This window comes from Gamsiella multidivaricata, assembly GCF_025024155.1.
Source record: "Gamsiella multidivaricata strain RSA 2152 chromosome Unknown BC939scaffold_13, whole genome shotgun sequence".
NCBI lineage: Eukaryota > Fungi > Mortierellomycota > Mortierellomycetes > Mortierellales > Mortierellaceae > Gamsiella > Gamsiella multidivaricata.
In genome coordinates this window covers 411112-430755 of record NW_026251721.1, presented here as the reverse complement: position 1 = coordinate 430755, position 19644 = coordinate 411112, and the positions used below count along the sequence as shown (strand labels likewise).

The window sequence follows — 19644 nt, the reverse complement described above, 5'->3', positions numbered from 1 at the left end:
TTTTTTTTTTTTTTTTTTTTAATCCTCACTTTTTTTCACTTTGCGTTGTCATTTCTCTACTTCTTCTTCAGATTTTGTATTATTAATCCAATGTCCTGTACTTTAATATCATCCTCATGAATTTCTCTTTTATTGCTCATGAACAAAATAAAAGCGGACCAAATTATTATGACAAAGAAAAACTCAAGTCCTCGCTCGCTCGCTTTTTACACGCGCTGCTTTCCTTTGACAGAGGGATGGTGGCGGCCACGCAGACGATCAAGTAAAGACATGTGTTGGCGACTGTCCTGATTAGACTCATGGTGTTGCACTTCCGCTGTGGCAGTACCTCCTTCCTCATTGTCGTTGCCGCTGTCGTCATAGTACTCGGTTTGGATAATCCTCTTGACCCAAATGACTTCTTCGTCCTGTCCCACTTGAGGAATTGGGCCTTCATATCCAGCTGGCACAGAAAAAGGATGTGTCAAGGATGAGGGTGAATTGGATAAGGGTCCCTGCTTGGCTGAGGTGGCATCCTGTGCAAGACCAGATGCAACTACACCGCCTGAGGCCTTGGTAGCACTGTTGACAGAATCCAGGGTTCGGGAGGAACTACGCCGACGGAACACGTTCTTGAGCTTTCCAATGCCCTTCTCGCGGTCGCCATCGACTTGGTTGTCAAGATTCGTGCCAGTGGGGGAAGATCCACTATTAAGCTTCTTTTCCGAAGAGCGAGACTTATGACTCGCACTAGAAAAGATGCTGGAGCTGCGTCTGGCAGGATTTTGGAGATGATCATGTGCGTGTGCCAAGTGATGGGTGACAACCGCAGGGCTGTCGACGCCCATGCCTGATCTCTTGACATCGGACGCTCCAGCTCTATCGACATTGATGGCAGAATTGTAAGTGCCAGGAGGTCGGTTATGGTTCGTGATGTCCGAGGAGCCAGATCCGGCGAGCTTGGACGTAGGGACGACAGGGTGATCAACATTCATGCCCGACGAGACCGAGTCTCGATGATGACTCATATGGGCCTCAAAGGGGTTCTTGTTGATCGCAGCCTTGGCCTCCGGTAGGCCGTTTTGGGTCCTGTGATGGTCGTTGCCATAAATCACCTTGCTGTTGTCCTTGGATGTCTGGATAGACGATCCGAGTTCGCTGTCGTCATCATGATGGTGGTGCGGCACATGGATCTCGTGTCCGTCCGCGTTGTGGATCTTCTTGTGGCCGCTGTCGACGTGGAGGCCGCCCTTCTGACGATTGTGTGGATCAGCAGGTTCGCCCACGAGCCTTGGCACATCCACGCCCATTCCCGTGCGTGTTGAGGGGGAGTCGAGGGTATGGGAAACCGAAGGCAGATCAACATTCATGGCCTGGTGGGGTATACTGTCCGGGCCACGATGTGATACATACATGGTGTTGATGGGGTGAGCAGAGCGAGTCGGGGAGGGCCCCCAGGCTCTGTTGTCGTTGTCGTCGGAGCCCTTCTCATTGTTGCTGTTGTTGCTAGAATCAATTCCACTGTTTGTCGGTGCGTTCGCAGCATCGATGGGTCGCTCTCGATCCAGCAGACTCCTCCCTTGATCTGTCGGCCCCGCGATGCTGTCGGACTACATGTGGATAAACAAAATAAAAGGAAGACGTTTTGGTTAGACCCCATAAAGAAAAAAAAGATAAGACATTGCAGGATGCATGAATGTTCTTTAGGCGTGTTTCAGTCGACTTACAGGTGCAGCGACACCCTGACCCTTGGACACCATGTCCGGACCATGCGAGAGTGGATCGACACCCTTCGTCAGAGCATCCGTCGCGGCGGGCGTGCCAACCACCATTATGCTATCGCCAGCTGCGTCCAAGTCGGAAGAGTGGACGGGGGTGCTGATGCCGCTAGAGGCCACACTGGGTCTCGTCTCTGTCGCGACCCCACTGTTGATGACATTCAAGCCCGATGCAGTGGAGGGGCTGGTGACACCTGTGACAGAATCATTGGGGTTGCCGATAGTGTTTATGATCGGGTTTGTGTTGCTGCTTGTGTCTGTGTTTGTGTTTGTGTTTGCATTCGTATTGGGGGTTGAGTTGTCGATGGAGGCGATAGGAGCAGCGGTAGGTGTTTGCGGACGTTTTTTGCGCGATCTCGCCGATAGATGGCGCTGCGAGAACTCGAGCCCATGATGGTCGTCTGAGGAATCCGTCACAGCGTCCAGGCCTTCCTTGCCGTCCTCGTTATGGAGGACCAGTTTCCTGGCAGCAGCAACGACCGATGAGGCGGCAGTGGCGGCACTGGATGCTGCTGTGGCTGCACCAGCGAGGACTGTGTCGGTGATAGAAGCTCGTCGAGCGGCCTTTGTGTGGACGTTCAAGGCGTTGTTGGTGTTGGTGGTGTTGTTGAGGTCTGTTGAGGACCGGTTGGGGAGGTTGGGCGCAGCAGGGTTGGGGATGGGATGGGCGGGGGTGCTTGCAGGTGGGGGTTGGACTGGGGCGAGGGCAGAGCAGGGTCGAGGCTGTTGAGGGCGGGGAGGGTGTTGGTCAACGGCTGGGTGGCGGGGCCCGGCGGGGCGGCGGTTGTGGCGATGGTATCGATGTCGTGTTGTTCATGCTGCTGCATCGGGTGTGTGGAATCAGTATGGGTTAAGGGTAGAGCAAGCAAGTAGGTAAGAAAGTTGGTAGGTAAGTAAGTAAGAAGGTAAGTAAGTAAGTAGTGAGTATAACGAGGAGGGAAATGAAGAGAGAGAGGGAGGGAGAAAGAGAGGGAGAAAGAGAGGGCTGGTATTTATGGGAAGCACAGACAGGCACACAGGCGAATCATCGCCTATCCGCAGGCGTCTCACTCTGGGAAAACACGCGCGGCAGAATAACCTTCTTTGGGGTAGCGACGATGAGGACGACAACGATGATGATGCCGAGGATGGTGTTGAGGGGTTTTATTGGCTTTATTGGCTTTATTGGTTTTATTGGAGCATCAACCATTGCTGAGGACCATTGGCCGTTATTGCTATGGCCAGCACCCCTGGCTAGTGTCGATCCCCTGCCCCTGGCCAGCCTGTGTCTTCAGAGGAGGAGAACCGCAGCCATGGGCATCCGCATCCAACATGGTCTCTGTCGCACCAACACCAGCAGCAGCCCCCTCGCGCGCAAGCAGGCAAGTGCAAGTGCAGGTGTGTAAGTGTATGAAAGTGCAAGTGCAAGTACATGTACAAGTGTAAGTGTGAGTGTGCGACATGGCTCATTCCTACGGATGAAATAGGGTTCATAGCTACAGTTACCTCATCGACCCCCTGGGGACCGACACCTCCCATCATCATCCTCCCCCTCCTCCTTCTCCTCCTCATCGCCATCTCCATCTCCATCATCTCCATCTCCATCTCCATCTCCACAGCTCCCCACCCTCCATCCCTCTCTATCGCAGCACGACCAGCACAAACAGCGTCCCCCCTCCAGACCATGACTGTCGAGGTCCCTTCTTTGCAAGAAGCCCATCTCACCAGCACCTCCTCCAAAGACACCTCCGCTGCTAGTCCCACCCCCGATGCCGAATCCACACCCACATCCCCAGCTGCCAATGCCGCCTTCCTGAACGCTGTTGAGCGCTTCAAGGGCTTGCGGAAGAGAACCCTCTCCCCTAATCATTCCGACATCTCTGACCAACAACCCTTTACCTCTGCTTCTCAGCAGCAACACCACGACCACCAGGACCACCAGCACCAGCAATGGCAGCAGCAGCAGCAACAATCACACTCGGATGACGAAGACCATCCCCACGGATCCGACAACATTTTCGACTTTGACTTCAAGGCGTTTGGCGCAAAGTTCAAGAACTACCGCAAAAGCCTCGACTACCGCAACCCCAGCCTCTCACCCTCGGCCGACCCCTCAGCCCCGACGGATGCCTTGTCTGGAGACGATGAAAGGCACAGGCAGCTCAAGGCCGTCATCAGGAAGATGCTGTTCAGGCGCAAAAAGGACAAGAGGGGCAAGAGTGCGGAGCAAACAGTGCTCGAAGCCGAGGACTATCAGCTGTGGAAGAACGTCGCGCCACTCCTCTTCCAGCCCTCCGCTGTCTTCATGGGTCTTTCCTTCATGATCGAGGATAAGGGAAGCGCTTTGGAGGACAGGAGCAATGTGGACTGGAATATGAACATCATCCTCGCTCTGGTCAAGGTAGGCATCCCCGGTCTGATTGGTGTTCATACACAGGCGCCATCTTCAATTATCCTACCATTTTATTGGCGCCATATATCCTTCCCCGGCTGTCTGTATGGTTCCTAGGGGAGGGGTTCCTGAACACTAAATCAAAAGTGCTAACCTTGCTTTGTATTGTGTTTTTTTCGGGACACGATGCGTTCATTAGGTCGTCATTCTGCCATACACCTTCAGCTCCAAGGACACAAAGATCAGAAACAAGGATAGCAAGAAGGACCAGAAGGCTCCCAAGAGTGCCCTGTCTCCACAGGAAAAGGAGGAGAAGGAGGCCAGGGAGCACAAGCGGTTCTTCGTCATCAAGGTCCAGTACGGCGACGACCTCCCCAGTTGGATGATCGAGCGCAGCCTGGACGACTTTGTGCGACTTTACGAGTCCTATCACCCCCCCATTCCTGAGCAACCTATCCTCTTCCAATCACTTAAGCTTCCAAAACCACCAGCCTTCCTTCGCTCTCGCTTCCGGATGAATAGTAGGGCAGCGACCATGAACGACGCGGATGGTAACCAAGCTGGCCAGAGCTCGGAGGACCAGAGTCAGGAACCGCCAATAGACGCCTTCGATCCGAAATGGGCGAAAAACCTGACCTCAGAGCTGCAGACGTTCCTACAGGACATGATTCGATATGCCATGTATCTCCCGGGAGCAGAGCGCATGTGCAAATTCTTGGAGCTTTCGGCATTGACACTGGCTCATGTCCCCGATGGAGGGTATCAAGGAAAGGAGGGATATCTGACCGTGGTCAAGCAGAAACGACTCATGGATGAAGGCCCGCTCACAAACGCCGTCAAGAAGGTCTATCACAAGCCCGTCTCGAAATACTTTATCGTTCGCGATTCGTTCATCATTGTTGCAGCCAGCCATAAGAATGTACGTGCCGCATCCAAGGACCATCTTGTTTACTTGCAAGCAAATCGATTTTTTGACCTTCTGACACCTGTTCGCTGCCTTGTTCATTCTATTCATTCTAGACCGAGATCCAGGATGTCATCCTACTCGACTCCTCCTTCAAGGCCAACAAATGTCCTCGCCATATCCATGCTCCCCACTCATTCGACATCATCAATTCTGAGCTCAAATTCCACCTTCGCGCCAAATCAGACCTCCGTCGACGCCAATTTGTCGATAGTATTCGCAAGATGCCATCTCTCTGGAAGGAACCCAAGCGCTTCAATAGCTTTGCTCCCGTCCGAAGGAATGTGAGTGCGCAGTGGCTTGTGGATGGTCGCGACTACTTCTGGAACGTCGCCAAGGCCATGGAAATGGCTAAAGAGACCATCTATATTCTGGATTGGATGCTCTCCCCCGAGATTTTACTCCGCCGTCATCAACAAGATGGTGTCGACTGGTCGCTGAAGGAAGTCCTGGGGCGTAAAGCATGCGACGGCGTCAAGATCTACATTGTCATGTACAGCGAGGTGGATGCCGCCATGCACTTGGCGTCGCTGAGGGCCAAGAGGCTGCTCCGGAAAATCTGCCCTGAGAACATTTGGATTCAACGTCATGGCCCAAACCTAAAGACGGCGTGGTGGGCTCATCATGAGAAGCTCATTGTGATCGATAACATGATTGCATTCATCGGAGGGCTCGATCTCTGCTTCGGACGGTGGGACACTGCCGAGCACACACTAGTTGATCTTGAAGAAAGCGAGCTTGGTCACCACTGGCCAGGACAGGACTATTGCAACCCTCGAATCAAGGACTTCAGTGATCTCTCCAAGCCAGACGTGGACACGATCGATCGTACCGAAAACCCCAGAATGCCCTGGCACGATGTCGGTCTCCAGATCCTCGGTCAACCAGCGAGAGACGTCGCTCGCCATTTTATTCAGCGCTGGAACTTTTTGTGCAGGACAAAGCCCAAGCAGACAAAGATCCCATTCTTGCTCCCCAAGCCCGACATACATTTGTCCAAGCTGAACGAGATGGGACTTCAGGGCACATGCGAGCTCCAAATCTTGCGTTCTGTGTCCTCTTGGTCGATGGGTGTCAAGGATCCGGAATGCAGTATCCTTACAGCATACATTGCCGCCATTGAGCGCGCAGAGCACTTTATTTATATCGGTAGGGCTGCCAGTTGGTGTTGCACCTCGTTTGTCAGCGATTATGGTTGGTTGGCTTTTTTTTTTTTTTTTTTTTTTTTTTTTTACTGACCCATCTTTCTTTTCTTCCTTTTTTTTTTTATACAATACAATGTAACCAGAAAATCAATTCTTCATCACCTCCACAAACGTGAACAATATCATTGTCCACAATAGCATTGGACGAGCTCTGACTGACAGGATTATCAAGGCACATAAGGAGAATAAGAAGTTCAGGTACGAATAGCGATACTTTTTTTTTTTCGCGTGCTATAATTGATATTAGCAATATGCAATGGATGGCTCACCCTGGACGAGAATTTTTGCTTTTTTTTTTTTTGCGTCTCACAACAGAGTGATTGCTGTATTACCCCTGGTGCCTGGATTCGAGGGAGGTATCAACACACCTGCAGCAACGTCTGTGCGCATGGTCATGCTAAGTATCTACGAGACGATCTGCCACGGAAAGAACTCGATCTACGGTCGATTGGCCGCCGCAGGAGTTCCCAAACCCCACAAGTACATTTCCTTCTACGGACTCCGGAACTGGGCAAAGTTTGGAGAAAAGTTCATTACGGAGCAGGTTTACATCCACGCCAAGATGATGATTGTCGACGATCGCATTGCCATTATTGGTTCAGGTAAGCGTCGTCGGCACTGTACTTTCAATACTATCTATTACCCTTTAAACCATTACTAATTCTGCGATATCCCTTACATAACGCATCACCTTTTTATTGTAGCCAACATCAACGAGCGCTCCATGCTCGGTAATCGTGACTCGGAAATTGCGGCTGTTGTCAGAGATCAGGATTATATCGACTCGACTATGAACGGTGTCCCTTACAAGGTCTCTCGTTTCGCCCATACGCTACGAATGAACTTGATGATGGAGCACCTGGGTCTGCCAGCAGGGCACGAGCATCGGACTGGGGCTATGAGCACGGTTGATCAGGGCGAGGTCCCTTTTACAGAACTCGATTTCGTCGACCCTGTCCACCCCGCGTTCTTCGAGGACGTCTGGAAGCACTACGCCGAGTCCAATACAATGATCTTCAGGGAAATGTTTAAATGCATCCCCGACAATACCGTCAAGTCCTGGGCCGACTACATGCAGTTCAACGCTCAATCCAATGTAGAGGATCCTCGTGTGAAGGAAGAACGGACTTTGAAGGATAAGACGATTAACAAGATCCTGGGACCGACGATGGGCGAGCACTTTAGATCGCGAGGCGAGAGCAGTGAAGATGAAGACGACGACTTTGAGACCATTGACGGCATGGCAGCCAAGAGGGCTTTTGTGGACGACGACTCTGCGGAGGACGAAGGTTCGTTGCAGGACAGGATTAAGGATGAGAGGACTGCACATCATGGATCATTAGGCAAGAGTATGAGAGGGCGAAACAAGGACAAGAAAAACATGACAAAGTCTGCGGCGGATCTTCGTACAGACGAGGAGGTCACGCCCAAGGGGAAGGCCATGGAGAAGACACTGGAGAAGGATGAAACGCAGGCCAAGCACGAGCAAGAGGAGAGGAAGGAGGCTCGACACTCTGGGAGGGCAGAACCGACGCCGACGGAGCCTCAGTCGCCAAGGAGCAATGTCAAGCGAACCGCGAGCGCGCTGGCAAAGTCGAACGATGTCCGTGTGGCCATGGAGGCTGATTTGAGCAAGGTGCAGGGACATCTCGTGGAGTGGCCCCTGGACTTTTTACGCGACGAGATCGAGTCCCACAACTTTTGTTATCCAAAGGACTACAACCACCCGATCGATCTCTACACGTAGACAGGTGCTAATCGGACCTCCCCTGCTATTTTTATCAAGGATACCCAATTATCATATCATATCATATCATGGTCGTTACTGTAATACCTCTTTGTTATTATTATTATTTTTTCTTGTCTTAATAAAACACCAATCTACGCCAGACTCTATTTGTACTCTGCAGCAGCTGTCCGGATCATCTCCTGAACCTCGCGACACAGCCCTGTCACTTCGGGACGCTTGACCAGCTTATTCTGGATCTTGGTCTCTAGCGTCTTGGGTAGGTCCAAGGCGTTCATCAGGTGTGCTCCTACATAGCTCTCCTCCATGTGGATAAACTGGGCGACCGAGGCGACCAGTCGATAAAGAATCTCCTCTGAATCCTCCTTGTTGATCGCCTCTGCAATAGCGCTTAAGCATTCCATGTTCCAGTCTGCCTCCAAGCTCTCGAGCGGGTCGCCGGAGAGAGAAGGCGTGAGAGTATCCAAGGGCTTGGCTCTCGACTCTCCAATCTTGAGACCGATATTGAATGCGAGAGAGGAAGCGGTCTGTCTGTGTTGATCAACGTCGGACAGAAGGGTGTTGACCAAAAGCTGTTTTGTCGACTCACGCGCCACGGAGGAGAGGATATAGGTGCTGAGAAGAGGGCTACTGAAGGAATTGCAGGCGATGCGAAGGGTCATGAGGGTCGCTGGTTTGGAGGCGCCGTAGCCGTTGTCGGCCACGGCATTAAACATTTTGATCAGGGTCTGGTTTCCGTCCTTGGCGTACACCTCTGCGACGCGATGGTGGAGAATTAACATCCGGAGGATGTCTAGCAGAGGAAATTGTTTTTCGTAGGGTAACAATCCTGCGATCTTGGCTATAATGATGCACGAAAATACAGTTTTTTGTAAGCAAAAAGCAATAAGCAAAAAAAAAAAAAAAAAAAAAAAGACATGCTGCCCAAAGTAGGGTAATGGGGAAAACGACAAATTACTTACCAAGAATAGGCTTCCAATTCGCACCCAGCTCTACCATGGTCGGCTCCGCAGACTTGTCAGTCTTTGCAGTAATACGTTTTTTGAGCCATAAATGGATCTTGTCCAGTTGTTTCATATCAGCCTCTGAAAGACTGTTCTCTTGAGGCAGAAAAGTCTTTAGTTTCGTAAACACGGCGTCTACGGCATCCGCAGATTCAGGAGGTTGGAAGAGGGCTGGAATTGTTGGGAGTGATTTGTAAAAAACCAGATCCAGCCGTTTATGTGGATGAGCTGTGATAGAGTAGGAGGAATTAGTCACGCGGGCCATGTTAGCGAAAGTGGCCATGATGTAAAAAAAATAAAAAAAAATAAAAAAAGTCGACTTTACAGATATATCAAACACTGGATGGTTTACCTGGGTGAGTACTGTAAATGAGTACGTCGATACAACTCCTGAGCTCAGCCTGATCCGCTCCCGAGAACCGCGAGGATTCTTTTCCGAATAAGAAAAACACGAACGTTGGGGTGGATTGGATCCCATATTCCCTTCCGATGGCCTGTGCCACCCCTACATCTACCTTGACACCCTTTATCTCTTTGTCCTTGGACAAGACGATCTCGTCGAAAACGGGTGCAATTATTCTACACGGTGGACAAGTCGCTGAGGTGAAATAGACGACCGTGGCAGCATTCTGTCGGACGATGCTTTGCAGCTGACTGAGATCTGTTATGAACGGAACTGAAGGTACATGGCGACTCGGTCCAAACATGTTCTCGATCATGGGTCGCATCATCTGTCCAAAGGGTGTGTTGAGAAAGTCGGCGGGTAAGGAGGTGATGTTACTCGGGATAGGTTTTCCAACGAGAAACTTGCAGACATCGTTTGTAAAGTTGTTGCAGTTGTTGTCTACAAAAGAAAAGAATGAATGTCAGCCTCGCATGCGTTGGATATAAATGCAAGCCCCATGATTGGTTTGCGAACGGCGGTCCGGAATCCTTACCCAAGAGATGATATGCGCCCGCGGTGTAGGTCTCACGCATCTCGTCCATGAACTCCATAAAGACCTCCTGAGGAATCTCAGTTTCGCCCATATTGACTTGCTCCATAGGCTGTCCGTGGAGAGTTGTTCCTGGAATGGCACTCATGATGCCCTGCCCATAATAGAATTCTCGCCCGAACACGACGACCGATGTGTGATAGATGGCGTCTATGGATTATCGTGTATATATTGCGACAAGGACCATTCTGTCAGGACCAATGCTGTCTGGAAGGTGGGGAAAAGAGCGGATTTTGACCAGTAATGCCTACCGATCTGGCGGCCTACAAGACTTTGGGACATGTTCCGTGCCATTCCCTGCGATAAATCGTAGACGAAAAGGGTCACTCTTTCTGCCATCGTTCTTTGTTGTCTTGAGCGGGCTGATTGGTTGTGGTCTTGTATATGGTAGTTCCAGCGCTGATGGGGTGATTCGTTGGACAGGAGGAGGAGGAAGGTTGAAGAGATGCAAAACGATGTGCTGATAAAGGGATGAGGTAAGAGGAACAAACATACGCGGCCTGTACGCGTGGCATGCTGCTGGGCGAAGTGGACACGACTGCGGACCTCCGTATTTCGAAGGCACTCCTCCACCCCATTCATTCACATCCATCTCATTCCACACACACACCAGCATGGCAGCCCAAGCGAACGAGACCCTGACTCTTACGGACGACCTGCGCCAAAAGACCAAAGGACACCATCGCAAGATGGACAGGCTGGTTCAGCTGGGCCTGTTCACTGTTCTTGATTATCAGGTATAAAGCACATTGGCACGTTGCACTTGTATATCCTGGATCCTTCCTGTGTCCTCCTCGGTAGACTAAATAACCCCATTCCAGATCTATAGGCAGATCCTGTTGGGATTCTACTACGTGTTCAGGACGTTTGAGGAAGAATATGAAAAGCACACGAAAGGTCCCGATCTCCATCCATGGGTCGCACAGGCTTATTGGCCCGACATTCGGCGGACAGAGGCCTTCGAAGCAGATCTTGCCTACTTTTACGGGGACGATTGGAAGGAACATGTCTGTCCATCCAAGCAAATGCAAGAGTATATGGTATGTTGTACCCTGAATAATTGATCTTTCCTGATCAGCGTACAAGGACTCGGCGCTAACCACTGAGTTTCTTTTTCTTTTTTCTTTTTTTTTGTTCGTATGCACAAAAAGGATCATATTCGAGATATCTCAAAGAAGAATCCAGAGAGGCTAGTCGCCTACCCAGCAACCCTTTATCTCGGGATCTTCTTTGGTGGACAAATTACCCGATCCAAGATCGTAAAGTCGACACGATTCTTTCCCTCTCCTCCTGACAAGAAACTTGGCGGCGAACACGATAGCGGCATTGCGATCTTCACGTTTCGTGAGAGAAGCAGCAGCTCCTCTTCATTTACTACCACTGATGATGCAGCAGGACATTCGGGAGAGAACGGGAAGCTGGATCCCAATAAGGTGAAGAACGATCTGAAATCACGACTCAATTCTATCCCAGGAATCTATGACCAGACAGACTCGGCCCTGGCAGCACGACGTGCTATTGAAGACGAGGCCAAAGAGATTTTTGTCAGGAACATGGACTTGTTCACATCGGTCGAGGGTGTGCCTAGAGTGTGGACTCGTTGGATCGTTTATTCTCTTCTGTACTTGGCAATTGCCATGGCGTTTTATCAGATCCTTTTCAGCCGGTTCTCCACAGCCGCACCCGTTCTTTGATCGGTGGAACGATCGAAGCAGTGCATGATAGCGGTCTTCTGTGGCATCATAACCCTCTCCTTTCGTTGTTGAACGATTCCGGACAAGTAAAATAAATCATCAAGACTTAGCCCTGGCTCCATTTGTTATGTTGAGCATACAAGTCAATTCCCCCCAGAAAATCCATGACGCCTGCTTCATGGGGAGATCTCTTTACCAAATGCATCAAGTGGATTTCCTGCAAGGGGTTGCCAAGCTGGTCCTCCCTCCCAAAAAACATATATTCAGCAAAAGGTATCCGAAAACCCGGATTTGAACCAGGGACCTAGAGATGACAGACAAACTACAGTCTCCCGCTCTACCAACTGAGCTATTTTCGGATGGCTGGTCGCTTTTTAAGTATTCTTTGAGTCTGATTTTTACCATTCCCTAAGTGCAAGATATTCGGATATACGGTCTCTGCCTGAACCTCGTATGGCGATGTACTGTTGATGGTGTGCGTCGAGGTTCGAAAAAGGGAATTCTTGGCAGCTCATATTCACGTCAGCTCCATGGTGCAATAGAATGGATATCTCAATATGCGCGCCGGGGTACTTTGCGTGATATCTTCAATGGTGGCTCGGTATTTCTAAAAGTATCTTTAGGGCCCGGTTCTTGTTTAATTCATAAGGAAAACTCATCGATGATCAGAGGCCAGGTCGTTGTCTCATTCTGATGAGGGTCTGCGCAGACAACACAAAACGAGTATAAAACACTCCCTCTTTTTCTTCTCTTCCCTCTCTTCTTTCTTCTCCATTCTACACTCTTCTTACCACTTACTACTCACACGCAAACAACCCCTACCGACTTTTTCTCACTCACATTCACACCACCATCATGTCTTTGGCCAAGCAGAACTTCTCTTCCGCCAGCGAGGAGGCCCTCAACCACCAGGTACTGCACACTTTCTTCATTCTCCGTATTCGCCTTCTTCAACGCCCGATGCATTGTCCATTGACCATCCTCCTCTTCTCCTTCTTCTCCCTCGACTTTACAGATCAGTCAAGAGCTCCAGGCTTCCCAGGTTTACCTCTCCCTCTCTGCCTGGGCTGGTCACTCCAACCAGGCCCTCCCCGGACTGGAAAAGTTCTTCCGCGAGAGCGCTGAAGAGGAGCGCGAGCACGCCCAGAAGTTGATTAACTACCAGAACCGCCGCGGTGGCAAGGTCGTCCTCCATACCCTCCAGGCCCCCGAGTCGGACTGGTCCTCAGCCCGAAATGCCATCGAGGCCACCCTCCAGCTTGAGAAGGGTACGTGGAGTAACGTTTATCGCGTTACACATCGAGGTCACCACATCATTCGTCCCTTGACTAAATCACACCTTTCTATTTTGTCTCACCGCATGACAGATGTCAACAAGAGCCTGCTCAACCTCCACAAGGTTGCTGAGGAAAACAGTGATGCCCAGCTCTCCGATTTCATCGCATCTGAGTACCTCAGTGAGCAAACCGAGGCCATCAAGAAGATTGCCGACCTTGTCACCCAGCTCAACCGCGTTGGTGGTGATGGTCTTGGATGTAAGCCTTTATGTTTTGATTTCATCCTGCATTCGCATGCCGCCGACCCACCTCGCTATGAACATATCACTGACTTTGTAATTCTCTTTCCTCGTCTTTCTTATCGCAGTGTACCTCTGGGACCAAGAGCTCTTGAAGCACAGCCATTAAATCGCTCTGCTTTCTCTGCCTTACCCTTGACACATATTTCCTATTCTGCCACCTTGCTGTGGAATTATCCTTGTAGCATAGCCCTTCCTCATCCTAAAATAAATACTCATCAAAAATGATCATTGTAATGGCGCTAAAATACATGCATGACGCCTATGGAGATGCACGGCTGTGGGCTAGATTGACGAGACTTGACAGATCTGTTCAAGTCCATCTGTTTTTGAAAATGACAATGAGTTCGAAAAGGCGAGACCGGGATGGTGCCATGGACTTGGATACACAGCGGGCGATTGATCCCGCCCACTGTGATTATTCAGCTTATTGCACCTCCGACATAGTGCGCTAGCCTACCACTTGATCCTTTTTTCCTCGGTTTGCGCTTGTCATTGGCTCTGCCGATGTCCAAACAATGATATAAGCTGTCTCGAGAGAGCGAGAGCCGATGGAAGAAAAAGGAAAGAAAAAGCCGAGGCAGCGGACAGCGGTGAGAGGCCCATCCCCCGCCTGAGAGCGACAAAGGGAAGCAAACAAAGAGATGCTCCAATCAATGTCGATCTCGGAAAACAGTTGCCTTTTTGAGCTAGCTTGCGCCTTTTTCTCCCTTTTTTTTTAAAAAAAAAATTCAATCTGCGAAGTGGCCGTTGTTGTTATTGTTTGCTCGGGGAGATCTTACAATCATGGCATACATGCGCCGAGTGTATTGTCTTAATTGAAAAGCTATCATTTCAAAAAAAGAACATCATAACATGTTCCCAACAGCTCTCTCAATGTCGGAGATGCGCTGATCTGAACCGACGCTTCCCACCATACTGTGTCAATAGATGGCTATAAGAACTGCAGAGAGGCGAAGAGTAACCTCGTCCAAAGCCGAGTGAGTGAACATGCTAAGCACAATGGCTAACGGACAGCAAACAGCTGCAGGCATGCCTGCGCTCGTAGAGTGGCTCACAATGCAGATCAGGCTGGTTGATCAGGAGACATGGTTTAGTTGTCTGCTTTTTTTTTATTACCATACATCCACGTGATTAGTTAGGATTAGTTAGGATTAGTTAGTTGTCTGCATCCCTCTGAATAAATAAAGTTGCTGCTTGCATAGATGGAATGTAGCCAGGGTGCATAAAAGGAGCGGCATACACATTCCTGAATTGCATGGACAAACAACATTCGCTCTGCAGATCAGCGAACGGGCTGCCCACAGGAGTGACGGCGGATTGTTTCTCTACCGCTGAAAGTGCAAAAAAAAAAAAGCTGATGCTCTCTTCCTCATCTCTCACACACTCCTCCCTTTCCTTCAACCCAGTCGTCTTTATTGCTCCTACTCTTTTTCTTACTATATGAGCGTGTGAATCGATATCCACATCCACGCCGTCCTCCTCATCCTCCTCGTTCTTCTCCTGTCTCCTTTTACCTCCGCCACCTCCCAGCATATCATACGATGTACTCTGTCGGAAGCTTCTTCTCGACCGTTACAAAATTCTATAATGAGATCAACCCTGCAACCCTCTCGGGCGCCATCGACATCGTCGTCGTCGAGCAGGCCGACGGCGACCTCGCCTGCTCGCCCTTTCACGTGCGCTTTGGCAAGCTCAGTGTGCTTCGACCCCAGGAGAAGGTGGTCGAGGTCCGCGTCAATGGCGAGGTGATCCCCTTTCCGATGAAGGTTGGCGATGCAGGAGAAGCCTTCTTCGTGCTCGAGACGAATGACTATGTCCCGGACGAATTTGCAACGTCGCCCATCGCTGGTCCGACTGACGAAACCGACTTGGCGCCCGTGGACTACTTTGATCTTAATGGTCAGCATCGACAGCAACAGGGACACCAAAAACTACTCGAGGGCACAGGAGGAGAGTATCCTCAGGCAGACGAAGGTAAGGCCACTCACTGTCTTTCTCGCACCCAAGGTTCGATGCAGCACATGAGGATCGGAGTACCGGTGGGGACCTTGTTCCATTGTATCACCATCGCACCGTCGTTTTGCTGCCTTGTTTTACATTGACATATGTCAAAGCAAAAAAATTATTCATAATTCAGATCCAGCTCTCGCAATCCCACGCTATAACAATACGACAACTGCTGATCGAAAAAAATCCAATGCTCTCTATTATTCTCATATGGTCGATCTATCTATAGACACTCTACTCGACAATGGGTACGTGAGTGCAGCTAGTGGCCATGGCTCCGCTTTCGAGGAAAGTTTCAAGGACGACAGCGACCACGATTCCGTGTCCTCCTTCGCGAAGACAAGCGTCAGCAGAGATACTCTGCAGGACATGCCCGGTTCCTTCAGTCACACCATCGAGTCCCTTCAGGAGCCAGAATCGCCCCTGCCCACCGAACCCTCGCCCTCTCGACCACGGCCTACCCGGGACGAAAAGCCATCCCAGGAAGCGGAAGACAAGGAGGCCTCCACTGCCACGGCGGATACCTCCTCCAAGGACGATATTTCCTTTCCTACCAACGTGATTTTTCCAACAGTAGTACACCAATCCTTGCCCAATGGAACTCGTGAGGATGGAGTTGCTCTCGGCAATTCCCATGGCACACCTCGTACGCGTCGTAAAAGTGGTACGTTTCATGACCTGCGAGAGCACTTGACTCTTGCTACTCTCACTGAATTGCTGACTAACGTACTAGTCTTTCCTCTCACCTCATCTGGTCTGTCATTCAGAAGTGTTGTTGGATATGACGGGATACAAGACGGATTCTTGTTCAGAATCATCAGACGACGAAGACGATCTCCCGCGTGGCATCCTTTCGGATAGCGAGCGTCATCATCGTGGTCTGCGGAAGAGATTCGGCAGGAAGAGCTCTCATCTCTCAAAGGAGCAGCGTCAGCAACTTTTGGATGATATCAGACAGGGCGTATTCATGAAGCCCGAAGAGAATTTTGTGAGCACACAGATGGAGCGTCAGGGTAAATTGCAACCAACACCAAACATATTCGTCGTCTCGAGCCATGCTCATGACTTTCTTTGCTAACGATCTGTGAACCGTACAAATAACCCGTGCTTAGCAGCTAGAACCGCTCGGAAAAAGAAGAGGGCCGGCATTCCGACTGGTTGGCAAGGAAGAAAAGGAAGAAAAAGGGCTAACAGCATGCCATCCATTGGGGAGTCAGGTAAGGACTTCATCTACTGCGCATGCATTTGGTCATGCCTGGTAGCGACTATGAATATTCATATCAATGATGTGTCCTGCTGTCCATAGACGTACCATTCCCGACAATCGCTCGCAATGTGGAGCGCCTCAAAGATCCTCAGCCTAAGAACGCAGCCGTTGCAGCAGAAGTCTTGCCTAAACGGGAGCAGAGACCTAGTGTTATGAGCGATACTGAAATGGAGGTATGTGTATTGCTTGAGCAGCATAATGCTTCTACCAAGTTCATCCAGGTCATGCAGTGGCTAAGATATCCTTGTTTTTAATGTAGTACGAGACTGGAAAGGCTCCTGCCAGCATTCAAGGCAAGCAGTGGACATGGGGATGGGGCAGTCTGCCAGTAAAGCAGGACAACCCCGACGAGGACGATGAGATTAAGGAGGAGGCTCTCAAGCCTATGGCACCTGAAGTACCTGTTGAGATTGAGACTAAGGAATTCCAGATGGGTTCAGTCACCTGCCATGTAGCACTAAGTCTTTGTGGAGAAGAGGAGTTCGGGAAGGATCTTGTAAGTGGCTTTTAGGGCATCATGCTGGAATCGGGCTTATTGATGCTATCTTAAATAGGCACAAGTCTAACGCTTAATGTCGCATCTAACTAGGCTGCTGGCCACAAAGCGTTCCAGAATGCACAGTTGACCTTTGAAGCCTTCACGAAAGATCCAGCGGCTGTGTTGGCTGACAAGAGACTTGTTTGCTACATGGATGGTCGCTTCTATACTTGGAACAACGCCGTGCCTCAGCTTGTATCCCTGCTTTTCTTCCATCAACCCCTAGCTGATACTGCCAGCCACGATCTTAAAGATCAGAAGGCTCTCACCGCTGGCGACAGACCCACCTCTACTCGATTTGGCACCATCTCTCGTTGGTTCAGGAAGACACCTGCAGGCAGTAATTCTTCCCCTTCGACCCCAGATGTGAACACCGCGGCGACAACGGTTGCCAATGATCAATCCGGTGCTGTGGCTGTGGGTTCCGACGATGACGACGTGCGCCCTGTCAATAAAGCGCTAAGGAGCAAGTCCCTGCCTCCTCTCGAGACTGGTCGGGAGAATGGGCACGCTCACACCCATGCTGCCGTCCCCGCACTCTCGGAGAAATCTGTAGATGGATCTGAGGACAAGAAGCGGTATGCAAAGACACTCCGTTTGACCTCAGAGCAATTGCGCTCGCTGAATCTGAAGAAGGGAGCGAACACGGTCTCATTCTCGGTATCGTCGGCTTACCAAGGAACAGCAACGTGCGTTGCCAAGATCTTCTTGTGGGATTATGACGCTCAGGTCGTCATCTCTGACATCGACGGCACCATCACCAAGTCGGATGCCTTGGGACATATCTTTGCCATGGCAGGACGCGACTGGACTCATCTCGGCGTCGCCAAGCTATTTACAGACATCCGGAGCAACGGATATCACATCCTGTACCTGACATCCCGCGCCATCGGTCAGGCAGACTACACGCGCAAGTATCTGCAAAAGGTCGAGCAAAACAGCTACCAGCTTCCCGACGGCCCTGTGATCATGAGCCCAGATCGTCTCTTCTCTGCATTCCACCGAGAGGTAATTATTCGAAAGCCTGAGGTGTTCAAGATGGCATGTCTCCGCGACGTCAAGAAGTTGTTTGGAGACAGGAACCCGTTCTATGCCGGATTCGGAAACCGTATCACCGATGCTCTCTCCTACAGAAGTGTCAACGTGCCGCCTTCTCGCATCTTTACCATTGATTCCTATGGCGAGGTGAAGCTGGAGCTGCTGAGCGCCTTTAAGTCCTCGTAAGTTGTTGGCATATTTTGTGTGTAAGAGATGCCTGAATGTTTTTCATCTGCTCATCTTAATAACCTTTTGTTTCTTTTACAACAGGTATTTGGCACTGAACGATCTGGTGAACGAAATCTTCCCTGGACAACGCGTGGCCCCCGAATTCAACGACTGGAACTATTGGAAAGCAGATTTGCCAAAGATCGAATTACCAGATCTTCCAATAGCCCCCAACAACTATGGCATGACCAGCTCTTCGGCCTCGCTGCTGTCCTCAACAACAAGCGTTGCTAAGAGAGTGGTGTTAATGACACACTCTTCCTCCAGCAATAGCCTTCAACCGATTTCCCCCACTGCACCTTCAGCTGACTCAAAAAGCAAGCGGGCCTCATACGAAAGAGGCTCCTATACTGGTGCCCTTCTCCGCCGCCAAGAGTCGCCGACAAGCGACGAGGAAGGCCAGGATCAGCATCAAGGTCAGGAGGATGGAGCGTCACAAACGGATGGACAGTCATTGAGGGACTCCAGGAAAATCAGAGCTAATTCGCCTTCGATGCTGTCGGCCCTTGTCCCCACTCGCCTAATTCGTGCTGTCCGAAGCGGAAGCGGGAGTGCCAGCAGTCAGGCGACACATGTGCCTCAACCGACTACGGTTACGGCTACATCTACTCCGCATTCTCCGGAGATGGCCTACGCAGGTGAGGAAGTAGTACGCCCAGTATCGATTCCTTCGCCTCCTCCTCTGGATGGCCTGCTGCAAACAAACGAGGACGTTGCCAAGTCATCCAAGAATTCCCTTGACCAGCATGTTGCCCATAGGACCGGACTGACGGATGATCTGGTGTCGGTCAAGCAGGAAGAAGAGGACGAGGACGCAATGGCATCGAGACTGCTTCAACGACCTAGCGAGGGTTTCGACGAGGCTCTTTTGGGAGATGAGGAGGAGTATCAGGGTGACTATGAGGATGGGGAGTATGGCGACGAGGAAGACCAGGATGACGAGGACGACGAATACCTGGATCAGATCGAGGAGGGTCTGGAGGAGCCCTTCCTGTGAAAGGCGTGAGTTCGTGGAGGGTGAGTTTTGGACGTCCGATTCCCAATAATTTTGACTATAATTGTACCATAGCAATATACACCTTGTTGAAGATAAAGATTGAAGACAAAAAAACAGTGACTGGTGTGGCTGTCCCGAAAAATAAAAAGCAAGTGCGGGGAAGGCCAAAAAAGGGCTGAACGGAGTAGAATATCTTTCACGCCGTCTCACTTCCTCATCCTCTCTTGTCTTCCCTTCCCCTCCTCTCTCTTCA

At 50.5% G+C, this 19644-nt stretch overlaps 8 protein-coding genes and 1 non-coding gene across 9 annotated transcripts; 6 read left to right on the top strand and 3 right to left on the bottom strand.

Moving 5' to 3' along the window:
• Positions 1-10: 10 nt before the first annotated feature.
• On the bottom strand, positions 11-2760 carry BC939DRAFT_443077 (uncharacterized protein). The gene is made up of 3 exons (XM_051554484.1): positions 2454-2760; positions 1707-2433; positions 11-1589 (listed from the first exon to the last, which is right to left on the bottom strand). Exons 1-3 carry the CDS (start codon positions 2582-2584, stop codon positions 207-209), a joined length of 2241 nt encoding a protein of 746 aa, XP_051415194.1. The 5' UTR covers positions 2585-2760; the 3' UTR covers positions 11-206.
• BC939DRAFT_443076 (uncharacterized protein) lies at positions 2746-3219 on the top strand. The gene has a single exon (XM_051554483.1). It carries the CDS (start codon positions 2855-2857, stop codon positions 3140-3142), a length of 288 nt encoding a protein of 95 aa, XP_051415193.1. The 5' UTR covers positions 2746-2854; the 3' UTR covers positions 3143-3219.
• BC939DRAFT_51565 (uncharacterized protein) lies at positions 2769-4396 on the top strand. Its single transcript, XM_051561148.1, has 2 exons — positions 2769-4137; positions 4276-4396. Exons 1-2 carry the CDS (start codon positions 3169-3171, stop codon positions 4279-4281), a joined length of 975 nt encoding a protein of 324 aa, XP_051415192.1. The 5' UTR covers positions 2769-3168; the 3' UTR covers positions 4282-4396.
• Positions 4223-8136, top strand: BC939DRAFT_443074 (uncharacterized protein). Its single transcript, XM_051554482.1, has 5 exons — positions 4223-5047; positions 5149-6241; positions 6381-6495; positions 6613-6899; positions 7002-8136. The coding sequence occupies exons 1-5, from the start codon at positions 4511-4513 to the stop codon at positions 8042-8044; spliced, it is 3075 nt and encodes a 1024-aa protein (XP_051415191.1). The 5' UTR covers positions 4223-4510; the 3' UTR covers positions 8045-8136.
• Positions 8137-8190: 54 nt separating this feature from the next.
• Positions 8191-10382, bottom strand: BC939DRAFT_394008 (PPPDE putative peptidase domain-containing protein; the record flags this gene model as incomplete). The annotated part of the gene is made up of 5 exons (XM_051552122.1): positions 8191-8873; positions 9031-9276; positions 9401-9892; positions 9987-10193; positions 10295-10382. 5 exons carry the CDS (start codon positions 10380-10382, stop codon positions 8191-8193), a joined length of 1716 nt encoding a protein of 571 aa, XP_051415190.1.
• Positions 10383-10657: 275 nt separating this feature from the next.
• BC939DRAFT_474677 (uncharacterized protein) lies at positions 10658-11737 on the top strand (the record flags this gene model as incomplete). The annotated part of the gene is made up of 3 exons (XM_051558436.1): positions 10658-10780; positions 10865-11083; positions 11195-11737. The coding sequence occupies 3 exons, from the start codon at positions 10658-10660 to the stop codon at positions 11735-11737; spliced, it is 885 nt and encodes a 294-aa protein (XP_051415189.1).
• Positions 11738-12013: 276 nt separating this feature from the next.
• BC939DRAFT_t48 lies at positions 12014-12096 on the bottom strand. The gene has a single exon. It is a non-coding gene; the product is annotated as a tRNA-Tyr (tRNA).
• Positions 12097-12303: 207 nt separating this feature from the next.
• BC939DRAFT_443069 (ferritin-like superfamily) lies at positions 12304-13554 on the top strand. The gene is made up of 4 exons (XM_051554481.1): positions 12304-12649; positions 12753-13005; positions 13105-13272; positions 13382-13554. Exons 1-4 carry the CDS (start codon positions 12593-12595, stop codon positions 13420-13422), a joined length of 519 nt encoding a protein of 172 aa, XP_051415188.1. The 5' UTR covers positions 12304-12592; the 3' UTR covers positions 13423-13554.
• Positions 13555-14857: 1303 nt separating this feature from the next.
• On the top strand, positions 14858-19391 carry BC939DRAFT_500615 (Lipin/Ned1/Smp2-domain-containing protein; the record flags this gene model as incomplete). Its single annotated transcript, XM_051560061.1, has 8 exons — positions 14858-15290; positions 15553-15987; positions 16091-16336; positions 16436-16540; positions 16630-16763; positions 16850-17086; positions 17180-18348; positions 18437-19391. 8 exons carry the CDS (start codon positions 14858-14860, stop codon positions 19389-19391), a joined length of 3714 nt encoding a protein of 1237 aa, XP_051415187.1.
• Positions 19392-19644: the final 253 nt, after the last annotated feature.